General features: G+C 35.2%; 1 protein-coding gene across 14 annotated transcripts in view; it reads right to left on the bottom strand.

Moving 5' to 3' along the window:
• ARHGAP21 (Rho GTPase activating protein 21) overlaps positions 1–20,259 on the bottom strand; it is a 136,958-nt gene that overhangs the window by 43,163 nt on the left and 73,536 nt on the right. For 13 of the 14 annotated variants that reach the window (XM_020284182.2, XM_020284184.2, XM_020284185.2 and 10 more), the window contains 3 exons: positions 7,950–8,042; positions 5,964–6,042; positions 3,069–3,123 (listed from right to left, as the gene is read on the bottom strand). In XM_020284182.2, the coding sequence (XP_020139771.2) occupies positions 3,069–3,123; positions 5,964–6,042; positions 7,950–8,042 (227 nt within the window). Of the gene's footprint in view, positions 1–3,068; positions 3,124–5,963; positions 6,043–7,949; positions 8,043–10,264; positions 10,384–20,259 lie in introns of all 14 variants that reach the window. The other variant, XM_012767284.3, reaches the window with a different exon arrangement.

Genomic DNA, 20,259 nt, shown 5'->3' with positions numbered 1-20,259 from the left:
TAATCAAATCAGGGTGCTTGGGGTGTCCATCACCTCAGGCATTTAACATTTCTTTGTGTTAGAAACATTCTAATTCCACTCTTCTAGTTACTTTAAAGCAGGGGTTCTCAAACTTTTTAAACAGGGGGCCAGTTCATTGTCACTCAGACTGTTGGAGGGCCGGATTATAGTTTAAAAAAAACTATGAACAAGGCCGGGCGCCGTGGCTCACGCCTGTAATCCTAGCACGCTGGGAGGCCGAGGCAGGCAGATTGCTCAAGGTCAGGAGTTCGAAACCAGCCTGAGCAAGAGTGAGACCCCGTCTCTACTATAAATAGAGAGAAATTAATTGGCCAACTAATATATATAGAAAAAAAAATTAGCCGGGCATGGTGGCGCATGCCTGTAGTCCCAGCTACTTGGGAGGCTGAGGCAGGAGGATCCCTTGAGCCCAGGAGTTTGAGGTTGCTGTGAGCTAGGCTGACGCCACGGCACTCACTCTAGCCTGGGCAACAAAGCGAGACTCTGTCTTAAAAAAAAAAAAACAAAAAAAAACTATGAACAAATTCCTATGCACACTGCACATACCTTATTTTGAAGTAAAAAAACAAACGTGCAGAAATACCCGCACGTGGCCTGCAGGCTATAGTTTGAGGATGCTTGCTTTAAAGTATGCCCTAACTTGTTGATTATAGGCACTTTGTTGTGCTATCTAATACTGTATATTCTAACTATCTTATTTTTTTGTGCCCTTTAACCATCCCCACTTTATTCCCCACTCCTGTGATCTTTCCCAGCCTCTGGTGATTGTCATTCTACTCTCTTGTCTCCATGAGATCAACTGTTTTAATATTTATTTTAGCTCCCACATATGAGTGAGAACATATGAGACTTATCTTGCTGTGCTTGGCTTATTTCACTCAACATAATGTTAGCCAGTTCCATCCATGTTGTCGCAAATGGCAGAATTTCATTCTTTTTTTGTGGCTGTGTAATATCTACACATGGTTTTTAACACATTGACTGCCACACTACAACAACAAAAAAACCACCAGTGTTTTATCCTTCCTTATTTGTTATTTTTATTGTTTTCTGCACATGAATTATATGCAACACAATCCATGTCTTTAGAATTAAATTGTCAATATTAATTGTAACAGTAAGTACATCAACAAATAAGATTTTCACAGACCAACTGCAGGGTTTTGCTTCATGTGGCCCCGGGCTCAAAACTAGCATGCGTTATACACAATTTGCACGGTACTCAATGTGTTAAAAATCCCATATTCTCTTTATGTTTCATAAAATAGCTTTAAAAAATGACACTTGTAGATATTCCAGCAAAAAACAAATTTATGCAGAAAAGTCCCATCCTAATGTCCTTATATAGTCCAATGCATACTATATATTATTTATATGTAGTCCTTTGATTTCCTAATGAATTATAGTATATTCAAATGTGAATTAAGGCTAGGTTTAAAAGTAGGATTTTCTTTTATCATCAAGAACATGTGATTTTAAATTTCTTATGATTCAAATAATTCAAACAACATGTTTTAAAAATGAACTATGTGTTATAGCATACCAGACCCTGAACTGATGAGTCTTGAAGACCTGTATGCTCATTATTTACTGAACTAAATTTTCCATGTCCTTAGGACACTTTGTATTTTACCTTTATGTTAGATTTACTTATCTTCAATAAAAGATAACGAGACAGACTAATTAACCTAATTTTCCATTGATCATATCATTAGAAAGTTATTCCTTCTGTTGCATTAAGTGGTTTGCTGCCCTTCATCAACCGCACAGCAGGCTACGGTGACGATTCAGCTAGTCTAGTGACTTTCACAGCCCTTAGTGTCCATGGTTATGTCTGCTCTTCTATCACTATGCTGAATTATCAGAGTAGGAACTCTACAACTACCTCTAGATGTATATGCCTCAGAAAACGACTGCAGAGAGCTGCAACTTTCTTGGTGAGCGTCCTCAACTCCGGCAGAACTGTGTGCTTTAAGAAGGGTAATCCGCTGTCAGGAACAAGCCATCCCTACATCAGATCAACATGCCTTGAAAAACACTGGCTTGATCTCTACAGATTTCCGTCAATTATATTTTACATGTCAGTGAATAAGGTGAATTTTTAGGATCCACTTTAGTGACATTTTTGTAAAAAATGTTTACGGAAGATTATTTAGGACCTTTGTTGACCTAAGTCCAAACTAACGCTCTACGAATGAAAACCATTACTGCATCATTCCCTTGCCACCGAAGATTCTACACGCTCTTTGCTTTTCTTGAATTCAGCTATCAGTAATAAGGAAAAAGACAACTATTCACCAAAAGGAATTAAAAAAAAATACTTCAGTGGCCAGTACCATTTCCTAGATCTGTTAGCTGTCAGTGTGTTACTTAAAGAGTTTTTCTCATTCTATTTTATTTTACTGAACTGAAAAGCGAACTGAAGAAAATAATTATTTTCTTGAATAAAATTTACATTTTTATCATCTTTTTAATTTCAGCAATACATAAGCTTAATAAAGGAGTTAAGTATTCCATTCATTTATTTCTTAAAATCAGAAAAATACTTTAGACTAAATGCTAAAGTTTTCAACTATATTGTTCATTTCTTAGACTCTAATATATTTTCTCCTTAACTTGTAGACTTCATTCATTGTGAACATTACTTCTAATGGAATGAACTAATACTACTAATACAACTGCTTGGTTGGTTAATTTAAAATACTGGTACTTATTAAAAAATTAGGAAATGGCTTTCATATAATTTCTGTCCTCATATTTAAAATAGAGAGTCTAATTCGCTTGCACTTTGAGTTTTGACTTTTGGTCAAAGGACTAGTTAGAATACAACACTAAGGCAAACTCTTTAAATCTCATTCTATTAATAAATTGACAATGGTCTGTTTTGTTTCTTGTAAAATTTAGAGACTTCTAGATTCTGTTAAAGGAATCAGAAGGGTTTTTTAAATTCTAGAATCTTTTTTTGATTCAGTCTACCTCTATCTCAAAAATATTTTATTAACATTCATGACTATAAAACAATTCACATTTGAATAAACAAAACTTACCACTTGGAGAATGTCTTCATCTTTTGGCATAACACTAAGTTCCAATGTTGTATCACTGAAATTGAATATATATACACACTATTTTAGGGGAGGTGGAAGTGTACCAGGGAGACTTAAAGGAAAAATATTTAACTCTGAAGTATTTTTTAAATTGCTTAAGAGTTTACTGTTTGGCTTTCTTAAATCTCTACTTTTCAAAACCGAATAAATCATCAGAATGAAAAGAAGTCACTTTTATATATATACATAAGTTAACTATGTACAAAGGGGGCACCATACCATATGTTTGTGCTATTCATTATCAGTCAAGTCTTCTTTATAACATGTTTCTAACTTAGAAATATAAAGTATGTTGCTTATATTAAATAGTCCTGGAACAAAACTCGTAACAATATCAGTATACAATTATTTATTGTTTTATTCAAGACACAATATAAATTATAGATTTTTATCACAAGTTCTGTATATGAAGTTAGAAATTAATTACCATAAACACAACCACAAACCCCTCAGATTTAACATTTTAATGTTAAACATCCTAATTTTGAAATATTTCCTCTTGGCCTCAGAGGTGATGGAAAGAGGTTTGCCATCACAACTACTGAAATAACACACTTTAAAAAACTATACAGCATCTCAACTATTTGCCTTCTTCTCTATGACTTAATTTTACAGACTTTAAAGGAATAGCTCAAAATCTTATTTTATTTTGATACTGTAAATTTTCTGTTAAAAATGATAGAGAAATTTCCCTGGGTTTAAAAAGTTCAAAGAGGTAAATGAAACTGAATTCCGTGATCTAGAATTACATTTATTTTTATTTTTGAGACGGATTCTCGTTCTGTCACCTGGGCTAGAGTGCAGTGGCATCGGCGTAGCCCACAGCAACCTCAAACTCCTGGGCTCAAGCGATTCTCTTGCCTCAGCCTTCCAGGTAGCTGGGATTAAAGGAGCATGACACCATGCCCAGCTAATTTTTCTATTTTTAGTAGAGATGGTGTCTTGCTCTTGCTCAGGCTGGTCTCGAACTCCTGACCTCAAGTGATCCTCCCGCCTCAGCCTCCTGGAGTGCTAGAATTACAGGCATGAGCCACCACGCCTGGCCTGCAATTATATTTAGATGTGACAAAGACAGTGCTACTATCTCCAACTGCTTTAATAGCTAATCTAACAATACCAGATAGATTTTTCCTCTCAGTACAATCAAGAGATTAAGAAACACTCAAATGACAATAAAAAAAAAAAAACAAAATAAATTACTGCTGTCTCTTTTTGATAGATCCGAACCATTATTATTAGGTTCATAAATTCTTAGAGAATGGAAAACTCATGAGAACCACAGGTTCAAATAAATTTAACTAGTAAAATATGTAGGTACTTGTATTTCAATATGTAGAGCTGGCAGAAAATGCATACTGATGTTTAGATAAATTCTTCTGCAAGGATACATTTTTACATTAATACACTGCAGAATCTCAATGGCTTTGTGCTGCATTATACATTTGCTACCAACTGTAGACAAAAGTAACACAATTTTTTAAAAGAAAATAAGATTATGAAAAAAACAGTATTTCTCTAATTTTCAAATTGCTTTAATTGGCTGAAAAATTAAAACTGTCATTCTAAAGTGTTATTGCTCTGAAAGATGAACTGTACCTGTAATAGAAGAATTAATGTGTATTTTGAGGCAAAAAAGATTAAATTGTGATTACTTGAAAAGACATTATTTTTAAAGAAGAGATTCACAAATACACTAAAAATCCTTAGATTATCAGCTGACAAAACATACTGTCATGTTGATGGTGATCTAAATTGTTTTGAGGAAAAGAAACTTTGGGTAGATCTCCTGCTGCCCCTTAGAGACTTTAAATTCATCAACAGTAGAGACAAGGTTTAAGAGTTGTTTTCTCTAATAATCTCATTAAATATTAAACCATTAAAGAGAATATTCGGAGATCAATTAATCATGCTCACGTCACTTAATTGTAAAAAATGGCAATGTATTAGGGCATTAGTGTAAATAATTTAGATTTCTGCATGAACTGCTTTAGGCATGGTTAGAGAAGAGCTTGATAAAAATCTTCAGAAAATAACGAACTTGAATTGAATTATAGACAGGTGAATGTGGCTAACAGAAACAATTAGATAATAAAAAAGTTCTTGTGTTTGAATCAGGAAAGAACCTCTTAAAATAATGAACAGGAAGTTGCACCCAGCTTCATGGCCTGGTTTTGACAGAAATTCAATATGGTAACATCTTTTGCTTTTGATTTCTTTATTTGTAATGAAAAAGATTTCTAGTTGTGTAGGTGAAAGAAAGTAAGACTAAATTATCTTTGAGGTCTCACAGTCACTCTATAAATATATATCTACCTTTAGAGCTCAAAAATCTATCATTCTGTAGGATGTAGGCAGACAAGTGGATTAACACAGACTTTCTTGCAGTCTTGGTTAGAACAAAAGAATCAATTTAAGCCAAGATTAGTCAATAAGATACTTAAAAGTAATAGACCTTAGTAAGAGGTTTTAAAATGAACTATGTATACATTTATTTATATATTTATTATAAACAAGTTATACATTTATTATTTCAAATAAAATGAGGAAACAGTGTGCCTGTGTATTATTTCAAATAAAAGGGGGAAACTATGTAAATCTAAACCGTGTGCCTCTTAGACTCTAAGGATTTTAATCATGAATCTGATAAATCTAAGCCATCCACAGATAGCTGGTTCTCGGCAACTTGCATTTGCATCATTCATTGGAAGAGGAAATTCCACATCTCCACGTCACCCCAAGTCCTTACAGGAATACAAGATTATATTAAATCTAGCTGCACTATTCAATTATAAAACCCATCTTTCGTCAAAATCAATCACGTTTCAAGACTCTTACCTGTTCTGAATTAAAGCAATTACTTGGGAATAGGTCTTGCCAATAACACTTTCTCCATTGACTTTTATAATTCGGTCACCTTCAATAAGGAGTAAAAAAAAAAACATGAAGAAAGTCCCTTTTAATACTTACTTTTGAAATATTTCTTGAGTAATGCCTGTATTTTTAACATAGGCTACCTTAAAATTATTATAGTATATAATCATAAAACTAGTATAATTATGATTATCATTTATTATAAAATAATATTAATATCCTCACTGATTTTTAAAGTACCTTTTACAAAAGTGAATCTAAATTCTAATATATCCAGCTTCTTATGAACTATAAACATGCTCTAAACAAGAGTTCTGGCCACTGATAAATTTAGAAATTTCAAAAGGCATACTCACCAGGTGACAACAGCTATACTACTATCTACTCCCTTCTCAATCGTTTCCTGAGCTGAAGAACTACTAGTTATTCCTGCGTTTGCCTGGCCATTTCTGATAGAAACATTATTCAACAGGCTTAAGATATGGATTGTTTTTATTTTCTCCATGTCCTCTGACTTTATATCAGCTGATTTTCTTGGAGTATTCTCCTAATCTGTTTGGCTTGCTGATTAGTCTGTACTGCAAAACTTAAATGTGGGATGCCCAGGCTTTTGACTTTATACATATTAACTTGTTTTGTTTTTTTTTTTAATGGGGAAAAGGACATTGGATTACTCAGAAAAACTAGGAGGAGTAGAAAGGAAAAGACAAAGACAAAGGACAGAGGAAAAAGAGTAAAATAGGACAAAATGTACTTTTTGCGTGCTTATCACAGCATCTCCATTTCACGTTCCCAATCGTGTGAGGCTTAGAATATGACACACTCTACATAAAGGAGTCCCATAAACACACTAACATGCATATTATACATGTTAATTGTACTGAAATTAGGCTTACTTTAAGTAGGATGGAAAAGATAATCAAAGTAGGTAATATATTAACAGTGCATCCTAATAAATCTTAGCAATGATACTATTTATAATACTTGTAGTTAGAAATACATTTTATTCAAAAGGCAGCAAAAGATAGTTTGTTTTTTTTTTTTACTAATTTTCATTTTAAATTGTTTGTTTAAAAACAAGAAAAAAGAGTAACTATTTTGGAGTGTGCACTAATATAAATGAAATCTCTACTTTGTTTTCACTAAAATCACACATTGCAAAATATTTTAGAAAGAAAGAGTTACTAGATCCAGCCGATGAGACAACGCCCACCGACACCTTCAGACTCAAGCCACTCTTTGTGCCACAAAATTAATTCATTCACCTCTGGCAGATCAGGCACTTCCAGAATTTTAGAATCCAAGATTATTTCAATTATGCCAAATAAATACCTTTATCATTTTGTGCTTTTGTAATTCTTTGTCAAAATTCAATGTATGTAAAATGTTCCTTAAAAGAGCATCCATGGTAAGTAAAGGTGCCCACAGTTTATCAATTTATATTGTTATTTCTGTTTAAACCCATCCATATGAGCATCAAAAAACATATAATAAGGTCTCAAAAATAGGAAAAATAGGCCAGAAGCAGTGGCTCACACCTGTAATGCCAGCACTTTGGGAGGCCAAGGGAGGATTGCTTGAGGCCAGGAGTTCGAGGCCAGCCTGGGCAACATAGTGAGACCCTATCTCTACAAAAAATAAGACAAAACATTAGCTGGGTGTGGTGGTGCATGCCTGTAATTGCAGCTACTCGAGAGGCTGAGGTGGGAGGATCGCCTGAGCCCAGAAGTTCAAGGCTACAGTGAGCTATGATTGCATCACTACACTTTAACCAGGGTAACAGAATGAGACCCTCTCTTAAAAGAAAAAAAAAAGGAATAACAGATGTGAAGAAAAAAGCAGCAGCATACAGAAGGACAGAAAAGGAAAAAAATATGGAACGTAAATGTGGAAGAAGAAATACAGTGAAAAGGAAATGAAAAGGTATGGTTTAAAGAAGAATATGAGCACCTGTGCATAATCCAGCTTCAAAAGCAGGTCCCCCTTCTTTAACTTGTTTAACAAATATGGTATCCATTGGTTCCAAGCGGTTTCTTTGTTTTCCTGTCACAGAGAAAAGGCCCAAAGCACAATTTTACTTCACAACATTTTATTAAAACACCAAAATATAAAATGATATTTAATGGAGACAATTAAGCAAAGATTTTTAATGAAGTGTTAGACCCATATCCTGAATTTGGATGCTAAGATGATAATGTAGGGGTTTTCATTAATTCAAACATTTATTTTCCTTATTCCATAACATAACTATAACCACAACACTGTAATCATTTCCATTCACTGGGTACATTCTATGTGCCAATTACTACACTAAATACACACATCTCTAAGCTCATCCCCACAGCAAGTATTACTACCACCATTCGCAAAAGAGGAGACTGAGGCTTAGAGAGATCAAATAAGTCTCCCAAGGTCACTGAGCTATCAAGTGCTAAAGCTGATGACACAGACGGTACTCATTCTACTGATTTTGAATACTGTGCTAAGCATTAAGACATAACAATGAATAAGACACATTCCTCTGCTTTCAGGGACTTTGGTAGGAGAAAGACACACAAACAGATGACAGTGTGTTATAAAAAACAGAGACAAATACAAAATACAGTTATGGCAATGAGGAGAGCATGATCAACTCTCTAAGTCAGAAATTTCACAAGCTGTTGTCCATGGATCATCTGCATTAACATCTAAGGCGCTCGCTAAAAATGGGTGTTTTGGAGTCAGACCAGAAATATGCTTTGTCACCAAGTTTCCCAGGTGATCCTAACACACTTTAAAAATTTCAGCACTAAAAGTTTCAGTTGAACAGAGGTCAAGGACAGATGCCCAGATGAGAGCACATTTCAGCTAAGTGATAAATACCAGGGTAAATAAGTACTGTACACAAAAAGGCAAACAGTAGTTCTCCAAGTGTGGGCCCCAGACCAGTGGCATCAGTATCACGTGGGCATTGTGACACATACAAATCTGTGGACCTTGCCTTCGATCTCTGGCATCAGAAACTGAGATGATTGTGATGCATGCTCAAGTTTGAGAACCACTGAAGTAGAAGACACAGTCCTGACCCTTACAGAAGAATATAACTGAGAAAACAAGGCATATACGTTTATGGGGTAATATAATAATACTCATTAAATAGCAGTACTGAGCAGAAAATGATTAAGTGCCAAATACAAAAGATTCATAATTATTGCCATATAAAACTTAATTTTTATCATGCTCTACGCAAAAAGGTGGCCCAAAAGAAGTTTCCTAGTAAAGGAATATCTATCAGTAGCTCCCCTTACATATTTAGCTATTTGATCTGAAAGCAGCCCTCTAAAGCAATGAATGGATAACTGCTCAAGAACAATGGGGTATAGTGGGAATTGCTTGTTTTAGAAGCCACTAGACATGGGTGCAAATCCTTGCTTTGCCACTTGAAATTTTCTGTGTGTGCCAGGCTTTATCTTTCTTCCTAGAACTTACTGCTCACTACCTAAAATTACATTTCATTTGCTTACATGCTTGCTGTGTGCCTCTTCCACTAACATGAAGAGCAGGAATTTCATCATGATCACTGATATCCACAGCACCTAGAACCCTGCTTGGCACAGAGCAGGCATTTAATAAATAATTATTCAGTGAATTAAGACATTTATTACTTAGTTTAATTTATACAGGCCTTCAAGATGGGCTTTATGATCCTGACATTGTCATTTGACTGAGGAGGAAACAGAGACTAAGTAACTTGCAAAGAGGCAGAGTAGCAATTTGAACCCATGTCTGAAGTCAAATGTGACCTTCCATGCTGCTTCAAAAATAATTGAAAGTAATTCATTTCTCAAGCTTTAGTAAATACAAATAGTCCATTTATAATTAATTTATAAGAGAAAATACTTTCTTTTCAATTTAATTCACTTAAAGTGCAAACACCGAATTCTGATCAAGTTGGTGATCAGGTTAGGTTCCTCTGTGGCCAACCCAACAATTTATAACAGTTGGCATGAAAGGAAAACCATCTATCTTCTTGGCTAGACATCTGAGGGTTTAATAAATTTGTTGTGCCAAGTCATTGCTTTCATGGAACGATTTATATAATAAAAGATAAGAGACATTTTTCTTATGAATGTCTTCTAGTCCACTGTGTCTCAAAGGTGATTATATACTTATATTTAAAAATACAAAATGTAAAATGACTACTAATGAATTCTACAAAATAATAAAAAGTTGGTTGGGTAGCAATGCAGTGACTTCTGAAAATTCTGATAGAAAATTTCACTTACACAGAATAGAGGTGGGTCCAAAATAATTTGGTGTTAAATAAAGGAAATACTAATTTTGCAATGACTGCCGTTGTAAAGTCAGATACTTTGCCATTGACAAATCTTTCAATACACTATGCCTGAAAACATATGAAGATGGAATAGATTAAAATAAAGGCCAATCCTATAGCAAGTACTATTATATCTGCTAAGAGTTACACCCATGATTCTTGCTCACTTTCCTTTCTGAGCTTTCTCCAAAATTCTGACTTGCTACTCAATATTATCCAATTTCTTCTAAACAAGAGAAAAAATTACCCATAAGTATCCCTTAAATATAAGCAAGTTTCAATAGAAAATATACTTCTCTTTAATTTTCATACTCCTTGACCCTTAGTCTTGAGTTAAACACTTGGCTCATTAATTTTAAGAGTATCTTCTTTTTAATATATTGTAGTCTGTAATTCTGCTAAAACTGGAAATCAAAAGTATCAAATTTAAAATATGTGTCATTTAATCTCTTGGGTCTTAGTTTTTGTAAGTAAATGTCTAGATGTGCAAAACTAAAAGCCTGATTTTGAATTGTGATAATTCATCAGGAAAAATGACTCCTTTCTTCCCTGTGTGACTATTTAACAGAGCCAGATGGCTTCCCTGGAAATTCTTAGTAAAAGCTTCTTTCAATTCCATGTCTGTATTTTAAATTTCTTGAGTTTTTGAGAACACATGGGACATGTTTCAAAGAATTGTTAAATATGTTATTCAAGTGTCATTTCCTTGACCTTATCAAAAGAAAAGGAAAATGTGTCTTTTTAGAACATGCATGTAATTAAATCTTTCCTCATACGAAGAAAAGAAAGTAAAAAGATAATGATCCTTACATGGATGAGAAAGACTAAGGTGACCAAGTACAGAAAAAGTCCCATTTTACGTTAGTTAATATATAATTTGTACAGACATAAACAAGAAAACATAAAAAAGCATATAGAAATACACTTGAAATTGAACATTACAGTTGAAATTAAAGAATGCATGTGTGTTTACACTGTAGTAGTAAATATGATCAGCTGGGGAAAAATAACTTTAGATTTTAAAAAGTTAATTACCTATAGGTAGTAGCTGCTATCTAAATACTGGATGTCCCAGTGGATGTGATTTTTCATCTCTGTATATAGCATACATCAATCGTTAACACTTTGGGCCTCTTAACCGGATTACATGCTTTAAAATCCCAGGTCTACCATTCATTTTCCAAGTGGAGTCATCAGATTTTGCATTTCTTGATAATATTTAAACTAAAAATTATTAGTTGTCTATCTGAAATTCAAATTTAATTGGGCATTCTGTATTTTATTTGGAAACCCTATCTCCGAGTGATTTTGGACGAATGACTTATATGTGCTGTTTGTACTCATCTGAAAAATGAGGATGATGATAATTATTCCGACCCAGCAAGGTTGCTGTGAGGATTAAAAGAGGTAATCCATTAAAGCGCTTACATAATAACTAGCACGCGCCGGTATTTAATGCATTATTACTTGCTATTATGCTAGTCTGCTTATAAACTTTCAGAAGGCTTACATACAGATCAGTGATGACCTAGGGTACACAGAGCTTGTCACACTGCCAAGGGAGCAATAAATCCTGGTTTAAAGAATACCTATAAAACTCAACTGTCATATTATGAGGAAGTCAAGGAATAGAGGCCAAAGAAAAATACATGCAAGAAAAGAAGGTAGAAAGGTAAGAGGGACAATTCCAAAAAAGACTTCCAGTAACTCTGACGCAAACTACACACATGTCTTCAAGGAGACTGTGTCTAAAACACATGTGTCTTCAAAGAGACTATGTCTAAAACCAAAGTGCCACATCTGTAGGCCTGCGGGCTTTGGCAGTCAACAACGATAATTGAAATCTCTCTCCTTCTTTGGAGAATGCTAAAGTCAAAATCTCTTGCAATGTTTAAATTATTTGAAAATTGAAGATATTAAATACACAAAGCAAACAGACTAAGCAAATAGATTACTTACAAGAAGCAGCAAGATTTGAACTATGCCAGTTACAAAAAGGACTCTGCAATGAAGATTTGCAGAGAAATAGATCATTATAGGCCAGGGGATCCTATAGTTCTGGGGACAAGAGAAATGTATTCCTTAACAGACTGAAAAAAATACATACTTTATACACAGAAAAGCCATCTCACATTTTACTCAAAAGTAACGCAATAGAAAATAATGGCTATCACTGAGATTAGGCTTTTGTTTTATTTCTTCTCTCTCAAAATTCTCAAACATGCTTTGAAGAATTTCTTTAATCAAACCAAATCTTCTCTGCTTTTATGAGTTATTTCCCCCCCAAAAAAGTATTCACTGCTTTCTTTGTTGTAAAAAAAAACAAAAAAGAAAACCTCATCTCTACACAACAAAAGGCCACTGAAATGACACTTTAGTTCAGTATAAAAATCAGATTAGACTTGTAAGAAGCATACTCTCCACAAAGCTAGGAAACAAAAAGGGTATATATATCACACAACTGCATATAAAAGCACCAGGCATCAATTGCTTAAGGAAAGTCAATCAAATGGCTTATTGAAATTAATATCTGTTTTTCAGATCAAAAATCATTGAAACCCCAATGTGGACTGAAATATATCTGAAAGTTCAGTCTGATGAAAAAGGATATTTATTTCCCTCTGATGGAGAATGAATACATTACCACAGGAAAAATAGAGCATGTAGACAAATCTATTGGGTGATAGTTAGGAATTGCAGATCCATCAATGCAAAAAAAAAAACAAAAAAACAAAAACATAAGGAGCAATAAATATCAAATTCGGGCTGGGGTTACCTGGGGGCAGGGGAAGAGAATAGGAAAGAAGTGGAATAAAAAGGCCTTAGCTATATTTGCAGTCATTTATGTCTTAGAGAGAGGGTGGGGGAGAGAAAAGTGGGTGGTTGGGGAAGATGCTAAAATGTTAAGATGACAAAGAAGGATGGCAAGTATCTGGAAGTTACCTTTGTTCCCCCTAAATTTTGTTTGCCTGAAATATTTCCTAACTATTATTCTTAACTGTTGAAAACAGGATTCTAATTTTTATTTGGGGGATTTGGTTTACTGATGCCATACGAAATTATCTTAAGAGCCTAACAGAGACACACCATTTAACATTAAAAATCCACGTGTATCATAAGATAAACACATCCTATATGACAACTAAGCAGAATCCAGTTTAACAAGACTGGTATGGCAGACTATTAGTCTTTTTTTTTTTTTTTTTTTGTAAAGACAGAAGCACTGGAGAAAAATGTATCAACTTATTAAATCTAAGTGTTCCCAATTTTCCCACTCAAGAGTCCCTCATTTTGAGTGGTAGCTAGCATTTTAAAATTATATCTCCCATGTCTCCAATCTGTAGATCCAACAATTAGCATGAGATCCCAACCCAAAATTCAAATAATCTCTAGATACTATAAATAGAATGTCTGTCCAGTCTCAATCACATTATATCTATTATAAGCAAAAACATACTCTGTACTTAACTTGATCTTTTAAGCAATAACAAATGAAACAAAACAAAATAAGAAAATGTTATATACTTAAAAATCAAACCATGTTCTAACTTAATCATGTTAAGCTTTCTTTCAGCCCATATCCACCTAATTTTTTTTAAACATTTTATCATGGCAAAATGTCCAGCATACAGGGAAGACAATAGAATAAATCCATCGGGATGGATCCAGCTTAAATAATTAATGAAAAGTCTGTCAATCTCATTTCAGATACACCCACTTTCTAAGAACATTTTAAAACAAATCCCAGATATGTCAACTCATTGGTAAATACTTGAGTATACATCACTAACAGATAAGAACTTTACATTTTCTTAATAAAAAGACAACAAAATCTTTCCATAGTTCTTTATAGTAGGTAGCATTCTGTACCATGTAGGTTTCTAATATAAGCTGACAACAAACCCAATCTTCTATTTCATCTTCTTCAATATCTACTTATAAAAAACAATGTCATGACGTAAAAATGATGTAGCCCCCCAAAGCTATAAAATAAATCTATAAAGTTTTCACAAGTGAAAATCACAATACACGCCTAAATTAAGTTTCTGAACAAGTTACCCATTCCCAGTGCAACTGCTCTGCCTGTGTATTCAAACTTAGTGAGCTCAGACATGCAAGAGAACACATGCTACATGAAAATCTCCAGCAGACAGAACAGTGCCTGGTGTATCATGGATGTTCAATAAATATTTGCTGACAGATTCAAATTAAGGCCCTGGAAAATGCCAATAGTAAAACTGCCCAGAACCAATTCCGAGACTTTTTTTCGGAGCAAAGCTATTGTACGACCATCAATCTGTACTACTTCCCCCTAATGGTGTAATAAAAGTGCTGCCTCTCAAGAGTAGTTTAAGTACAACACCACTAGGTGTCAGCTGTGAATCAAAATTTTCTGGCAGTATAAAGTAGAAGAGCAAAACTGTGGAAAGGCAGTTTTCATTCAACAAATATTACCACGTGCCGAGCACTGACTATCCTACAATGAACAACAGAGTCCTGGGATCTGCCTTCTAGAGTATTTGAAGTTTGTGCAGCATCATTTTCCCCTTAAGTTTCGGGAATTTCACAAACTACACAAGGGCTGTCTGAAAGAATGTAGCCATTGTATCCATGTATCGGTTATATGCGTGGCTGGATACTTTCTGCACAGTTTTCATATATCAGATTTAGATTCCTAGCCCTATTATTCCTGTTATGCTATACTTTTCTATGCAAATCCAGAAAAATTTGTTGCAGTGCTCTAACCACAAGCAACTACCTTTTCATCTCTGCCTTTCTACCCCCTCAATCGCTTAACCAATTAAACTTGATCCTCGACTTCAGCAAGACCTTCCATTTCTGTTAATGCCTCTCTATCCTTCAAGGCTATCAGCCTCCCGTCAGAAATCGCTTTCTTTCTTACCAAGATTCTTACCCACCGATCAATATTTCAACAAAATTCACCAGTAACATCAACTACCGTTCACCTTTGACCTCTCAAAACATTCAATTTGCCAATCTCTAACTATGGAGACTTCCAACTCTGTTCTTGTTCTTGGCCTGTTAATACAGCTGAATCAGACTGCATAATGCCATGGATTTAGATTAGTTTCCAAGTTCAGCTAAATTCTTGACACTGCTCAGAAAAATTTCTTGCTTATATTTTAATTCCTATTCCCTCAAGGCTGCTGTTTCAGGCTTCTAATAACCTTCTTTAACTTGCTGTTCCATTCTGATTTCCTCACATGGGTTGGAAAACCTTGTCTCCCACTTCACAGTCTCTCACTTGCAGTAGCCTGGTTTTTTTTTCCTTTTTCTTGCCCATCCTCCCCTCCTTTATCCAATTTCAGGTGAGGATTTATTTAGTCACCTGTCTTCTCCAGGACCTCACTCTCATAATTCTCTCTTCTCATAGGTGAAACTTCGGTCAAGCCCTGGGCTTCTCTCCAAACCTCACAGTCATACAAAAGCTTCCCAAATTTAAAACAACAAGAACTCCACCCTTTCCCACAGCTATTGTCTCTACCCCTTCATTTTCACACTTCTTGCAAGTATAGTCTATACTTGCTTTTCTTCGTTGACCTCAAATTCAGAGTTTCTCAGACATTATCAAATGCCTCCTGGGTACAAAATCACCACCTGCCCTACCCCTCCTTGTTGAAGTTCACTGCTCTAATTTATGTTCCAACCCACTGACACTTGCTGTCCTCATCCCTTCTGTCCACTATATTGAAACTGTTCTCAGTAACTTTACCAATTTGCCATTTGTCAGGCCCAGTCCAACAGTATCGTATTCCAGTCCTCATCCTAATGAATCCTCTATGACAAATAACAAGTTTTCCACTTCCCCCTTGCAATTACCACTTCTTCATTAGCAAATCACCAACTCCTCCTAGTTATCCTCATTCCTTTCCACTACTTACTCTCAGATTTCCTTTCTGATTCTTCTTTCTTTGACCACTTCTTAGATTTTGTCTTACCTAGGGGGATCCTATCTTTATCCTAAATGTCTTCCTGCTGTCTGTGCATGGATTCATTTATGCCTAGGATTTAATTACAACATATGCAATGATGACTTTCAAATCTATTTTTAAACCCCCAACTCTCCCTATGAGCTCTAGACTCAAATTTTCAACTAGTTACTGAACATCCTACAGGCATCAGAAATGCAACTTATCCCAAATTCAATTCATTTCTGAGAGGTTAGGGAGACGTGTTTCCTTACCAGTATCCATAGTCTTGTTCTGTGTTGGTTTTTTTTTTTTTTTTTTTTCCCATTTATAATCATGGCCTCAGTTGTCCTGGGTTTGAAGAAAAAAGGAATAAACAAAACCAACTCTGCTCTACATTCCAATTGAGAGAAAATAAGTAACACGAGAGATGGTGGTACGTGCTACGGAGAACAATTAGCAAAGGGAGAAGGATAGGGACAGTGAGAGGCAGGGATGTTTTTATGAAATGGTCAGGGAAATCCTCTCTGACAGGTGACATGTGAACAACTATCTGAAGGAACTGAGCTTAGTAGAAACCATATCGCTTCCTTCCCAGCAATGAGTTTAGTGGCTCATGGCAGTGACTCAACAGAAGTTTGCTAAGTGAATGAATAAATAAGAAATCTTTTTCGGCCGGGCGCGGTGGCTCACGCCTGTAATCCTAGCACTCTGGGAGGCCGAGGCGGGCGGATTGCTCAAAGGTCAGGAGTTCAAAACCAGCCTGAGCGAGACCCCGTCTCTACCATTAAAAAATAGAAAGAAATTAATTGGCCAACTAATATATATAATATAAAAATCAGCCGGGCACGGTGGCGCATGCCTGTAGTCCCAGCTACTCGGGAGGCTGAGGCAGGAGGATCGCTTGAGCCCAGGAGTTAGAGGTTGCTGTGAGCTAGGCTGACGCCACGGCACTCACTCTAGCCTAGGCAAGAAAGCGAGACTCTGTCTCAAAAAAAAAAAAAAAAAAAAAAAAAGAAATCTTTTTCTCAACTTTACGCATTCAGCATTTATATGCAAATTTCTCCTATTTTTATACCAAAGATGAAAAGAGATCTGTTAAATGTTAAAAGTGGAAACTGTAACTATTACAATTAGCTTTTTACTAACTGGACTTATGAATTGTATGCTTTCAATATAGACTAGCTGGACAGCAGTCAGAAAGAAAATGGGACTATCCAGCTCGGTGTGTTTGTGATCTAGATCTTAAGTTACAGAGCAGCTAAAAAGATAGCTCAACTGTTTTAGATTACCTTGATTTGACCATTATACAATGTGTACATGCACTGAACGTCAAATTGTATTCCATGAATATGTACAATTATGATGTGTTAGTTATAAATTTTTTTTAATTAATTTAATAAAGACAGCTCAAAATCACCACAGGGTTGGCTCTGGAACATTTCTACAGAGAAGTTGTTTCCAGAGGTGAGAGTAATGTTCTGGAGACCACTAATACTCCACCATGTGCTCTTTTTTTACTTTTATATCCATATCTTGTTAGTTCACTGAAATCCTAAATTTCATATTTCTTGAAGGTTTCAGAACCCTTAAAGAGATTTTCTTAAATCGCATTTATTTTCTTAACTGCCAAATTATTAATAACTTCATGCAGTGTGTCTTTTAAGTCTTAAAATCTCCTGATTAGCTTTCCAACAATGCCTGCTTTAATCCAATTTCATCCTCTTCATTTTAGATTACTGTAAATATGGTTTCCTGAGATTTTTAAAGTGAAGTTAGGAGATTTTTCTTAGCCTCTCATTTAACGTGTCCACCTTGCTTTCCCAATTATATAAAGAAGCTGTCAAAATTCCTATGTATGTCCTGAATTACCGTATTTTTTCTTATTATTGTTCTAGCTTGTGCACTCAGCAGCTAAGTGAAATTTGATTTCTAAATCAAAAAAGTGCCACTGACACTTTGTGTTAGCAGAATTGATGGGAAAAAGTGAAAGAAAAATAGGAAGGCAGTAAAGAAACGTGTTTTCTTCCTCAACAGCAGAGGTACAGATATTAACATGCTAAATTTTATAGCTTTGAAAACAACCATTGCGGAAGAGCGCCAAGTCAAGGGCGGTCATCAAAGGAGATGTCCCAGTGTACCTCCCTTTACTCACTACATCTACTGTCCAAACACTTGGGCTCCTACTGTATGCATCATGTACTCAGTAGGCACTGAAGATTCAGCAATAAAAGATAATTACCATCCTTAACGATCTTTGTTCTGAAAGTAATACATAAAAACATTCTTTTCCATAAACATCTTAACCAGTCTAAGGATGTAAGAAAATTTTACTTTGCATATTCGAATATCCAATATTTGCCTCTTGTTTCTCTAATTTCCTTCATCAGATTTGTGCTGCGGCCAGCACCTCCCTAGGACAGGGCATGTCAAGAGGCAGAAATTCTATACTTGTTTACCACGCAGCATGAACCATCACTCAGATGAATTGTCTCCAAAGTCTGCATAGGGATTTTCTGGTAGAGAATTGGGGAAAGGGTCTATCTACATCTTTTACTAATTGTGAAACACCAAACAATGTGCCCTAGCATGCACAAAACATCCTTCCGAACATGTGAGAACAGCTACTGCCTTCTCCCTGAGCATCTCTCTTTCAAGCAAAAGTTTCAAGTTCTTTTAGTCTCTTTTAAAAATACATATAGTTGGCCAAAATTCACATATATTCTTTCCTTCTGTCCTTTATATCTGAGGCTCCCAAGTGTTTTGACCATGTCCTCTTTAGAAGATGACCCTAGAGCCCTCCTGTCCCATATTTTCCCACCTGTCAACTAAACATGAACAAAATAAATAGTGTGAAGTTAACTTGTTTTTAGCAACATACACAATCACTGATTATCTTGGTGTGTGCATATATGTGTGTGCATATATATATATTTACACATTTTACATTAGGAAATATTGCTCAATATAGCAAACTATAAATAATTTGGTAATTGTATTACAACTACATTTGAATAAGACACACATATGGACAGCAGATCATCCAATGATGTATCACTGTACTAGCCAATCGGGCTGGTATACAGGAATAGGTAATTTATATCTGGTTCATAATGCATATACATTTAAAGCCTAGCTACTAGAAAATTATATACCAAAATATTATTGATACCAATGAAAGAATACATGTGCAGGCCACTGAATGTGAGCTTCCATTTTAAGGCCTTTTCCACATAGCAGGCAGAAGAAAAATCCCCAGTCCTGTATAGTTAGGAATCTATTAAGAGATGCTTCTCCATACTTCAGAGCACAAGTAACTGGAAATAATGGGCCCACCAACCCAGAGGCTACCTTGGTGCTCTGCAAAGTAGGAGAAAATAAAAAAGAAGGGAAAAAAGCAATTTCTAACAAGTGGCTATGGTCCAAACTGTACATGGATTTGTAGGCTAAAATCGGGTAATAGCCTGTCTCTGGACAAAAGCAAACACCCATCTCCTTGGAAAAAATATTTTTTCATCCTAGATCCCAAAGAATTCCCAGTAATAATCTCTGAAGGTCAACAAACACAAAATAGTCAAAAAATACATGGCAAAAACAATAGCGCCATCACTCTGAGTTAAAACCATGAGACTAAACAAACAAGAGAACAGACTCACAAAGACTCCTAATAACAGACACAGATTATAACACAACTCTGCTTGCCATGTTTGAAGAAATAAAAAAATAAATCTAAAAGTGGTAGAGACAAACTATAAAAAGTGACCAAGTGTATTTGGTATAGTACCCTGAAGAGCTTCTAATAATCCAAACATAAAACTTAACTAAGAAGAAATTTGCTGGGCACATACTAAGTGAAATTATCTAGAACACAGACCAGAAAAACAAAAAGAAGAAAAAGGAGAAAAACAAAAAAAAATAAAGAATTGAGTAGCCATGGGAGATGGAGTAAGAAATTCTACCACGTTTAATTGGGACCTCCGAAGAGAACAGTAGGAAACAGATAATATGTGAAGAG

Source organism: Microcebus murinus, chromosome 25, assembly GCF_040939455.1.
Source record: "Microcebus murinus isolate Inina chromosome 25, M.murinus_Inina_mat1.0, whole genome shotgun sequence".
Taxonomy (NCBI): Eukaryota; Metazoa; Chordata; class Mammalia; order Primates; family Cheirogaleidae; genus Microcebus; species Microcebus murinus.
This window is presented reverse-complemented; position numbering and strand designations above follow the sequence as displayed.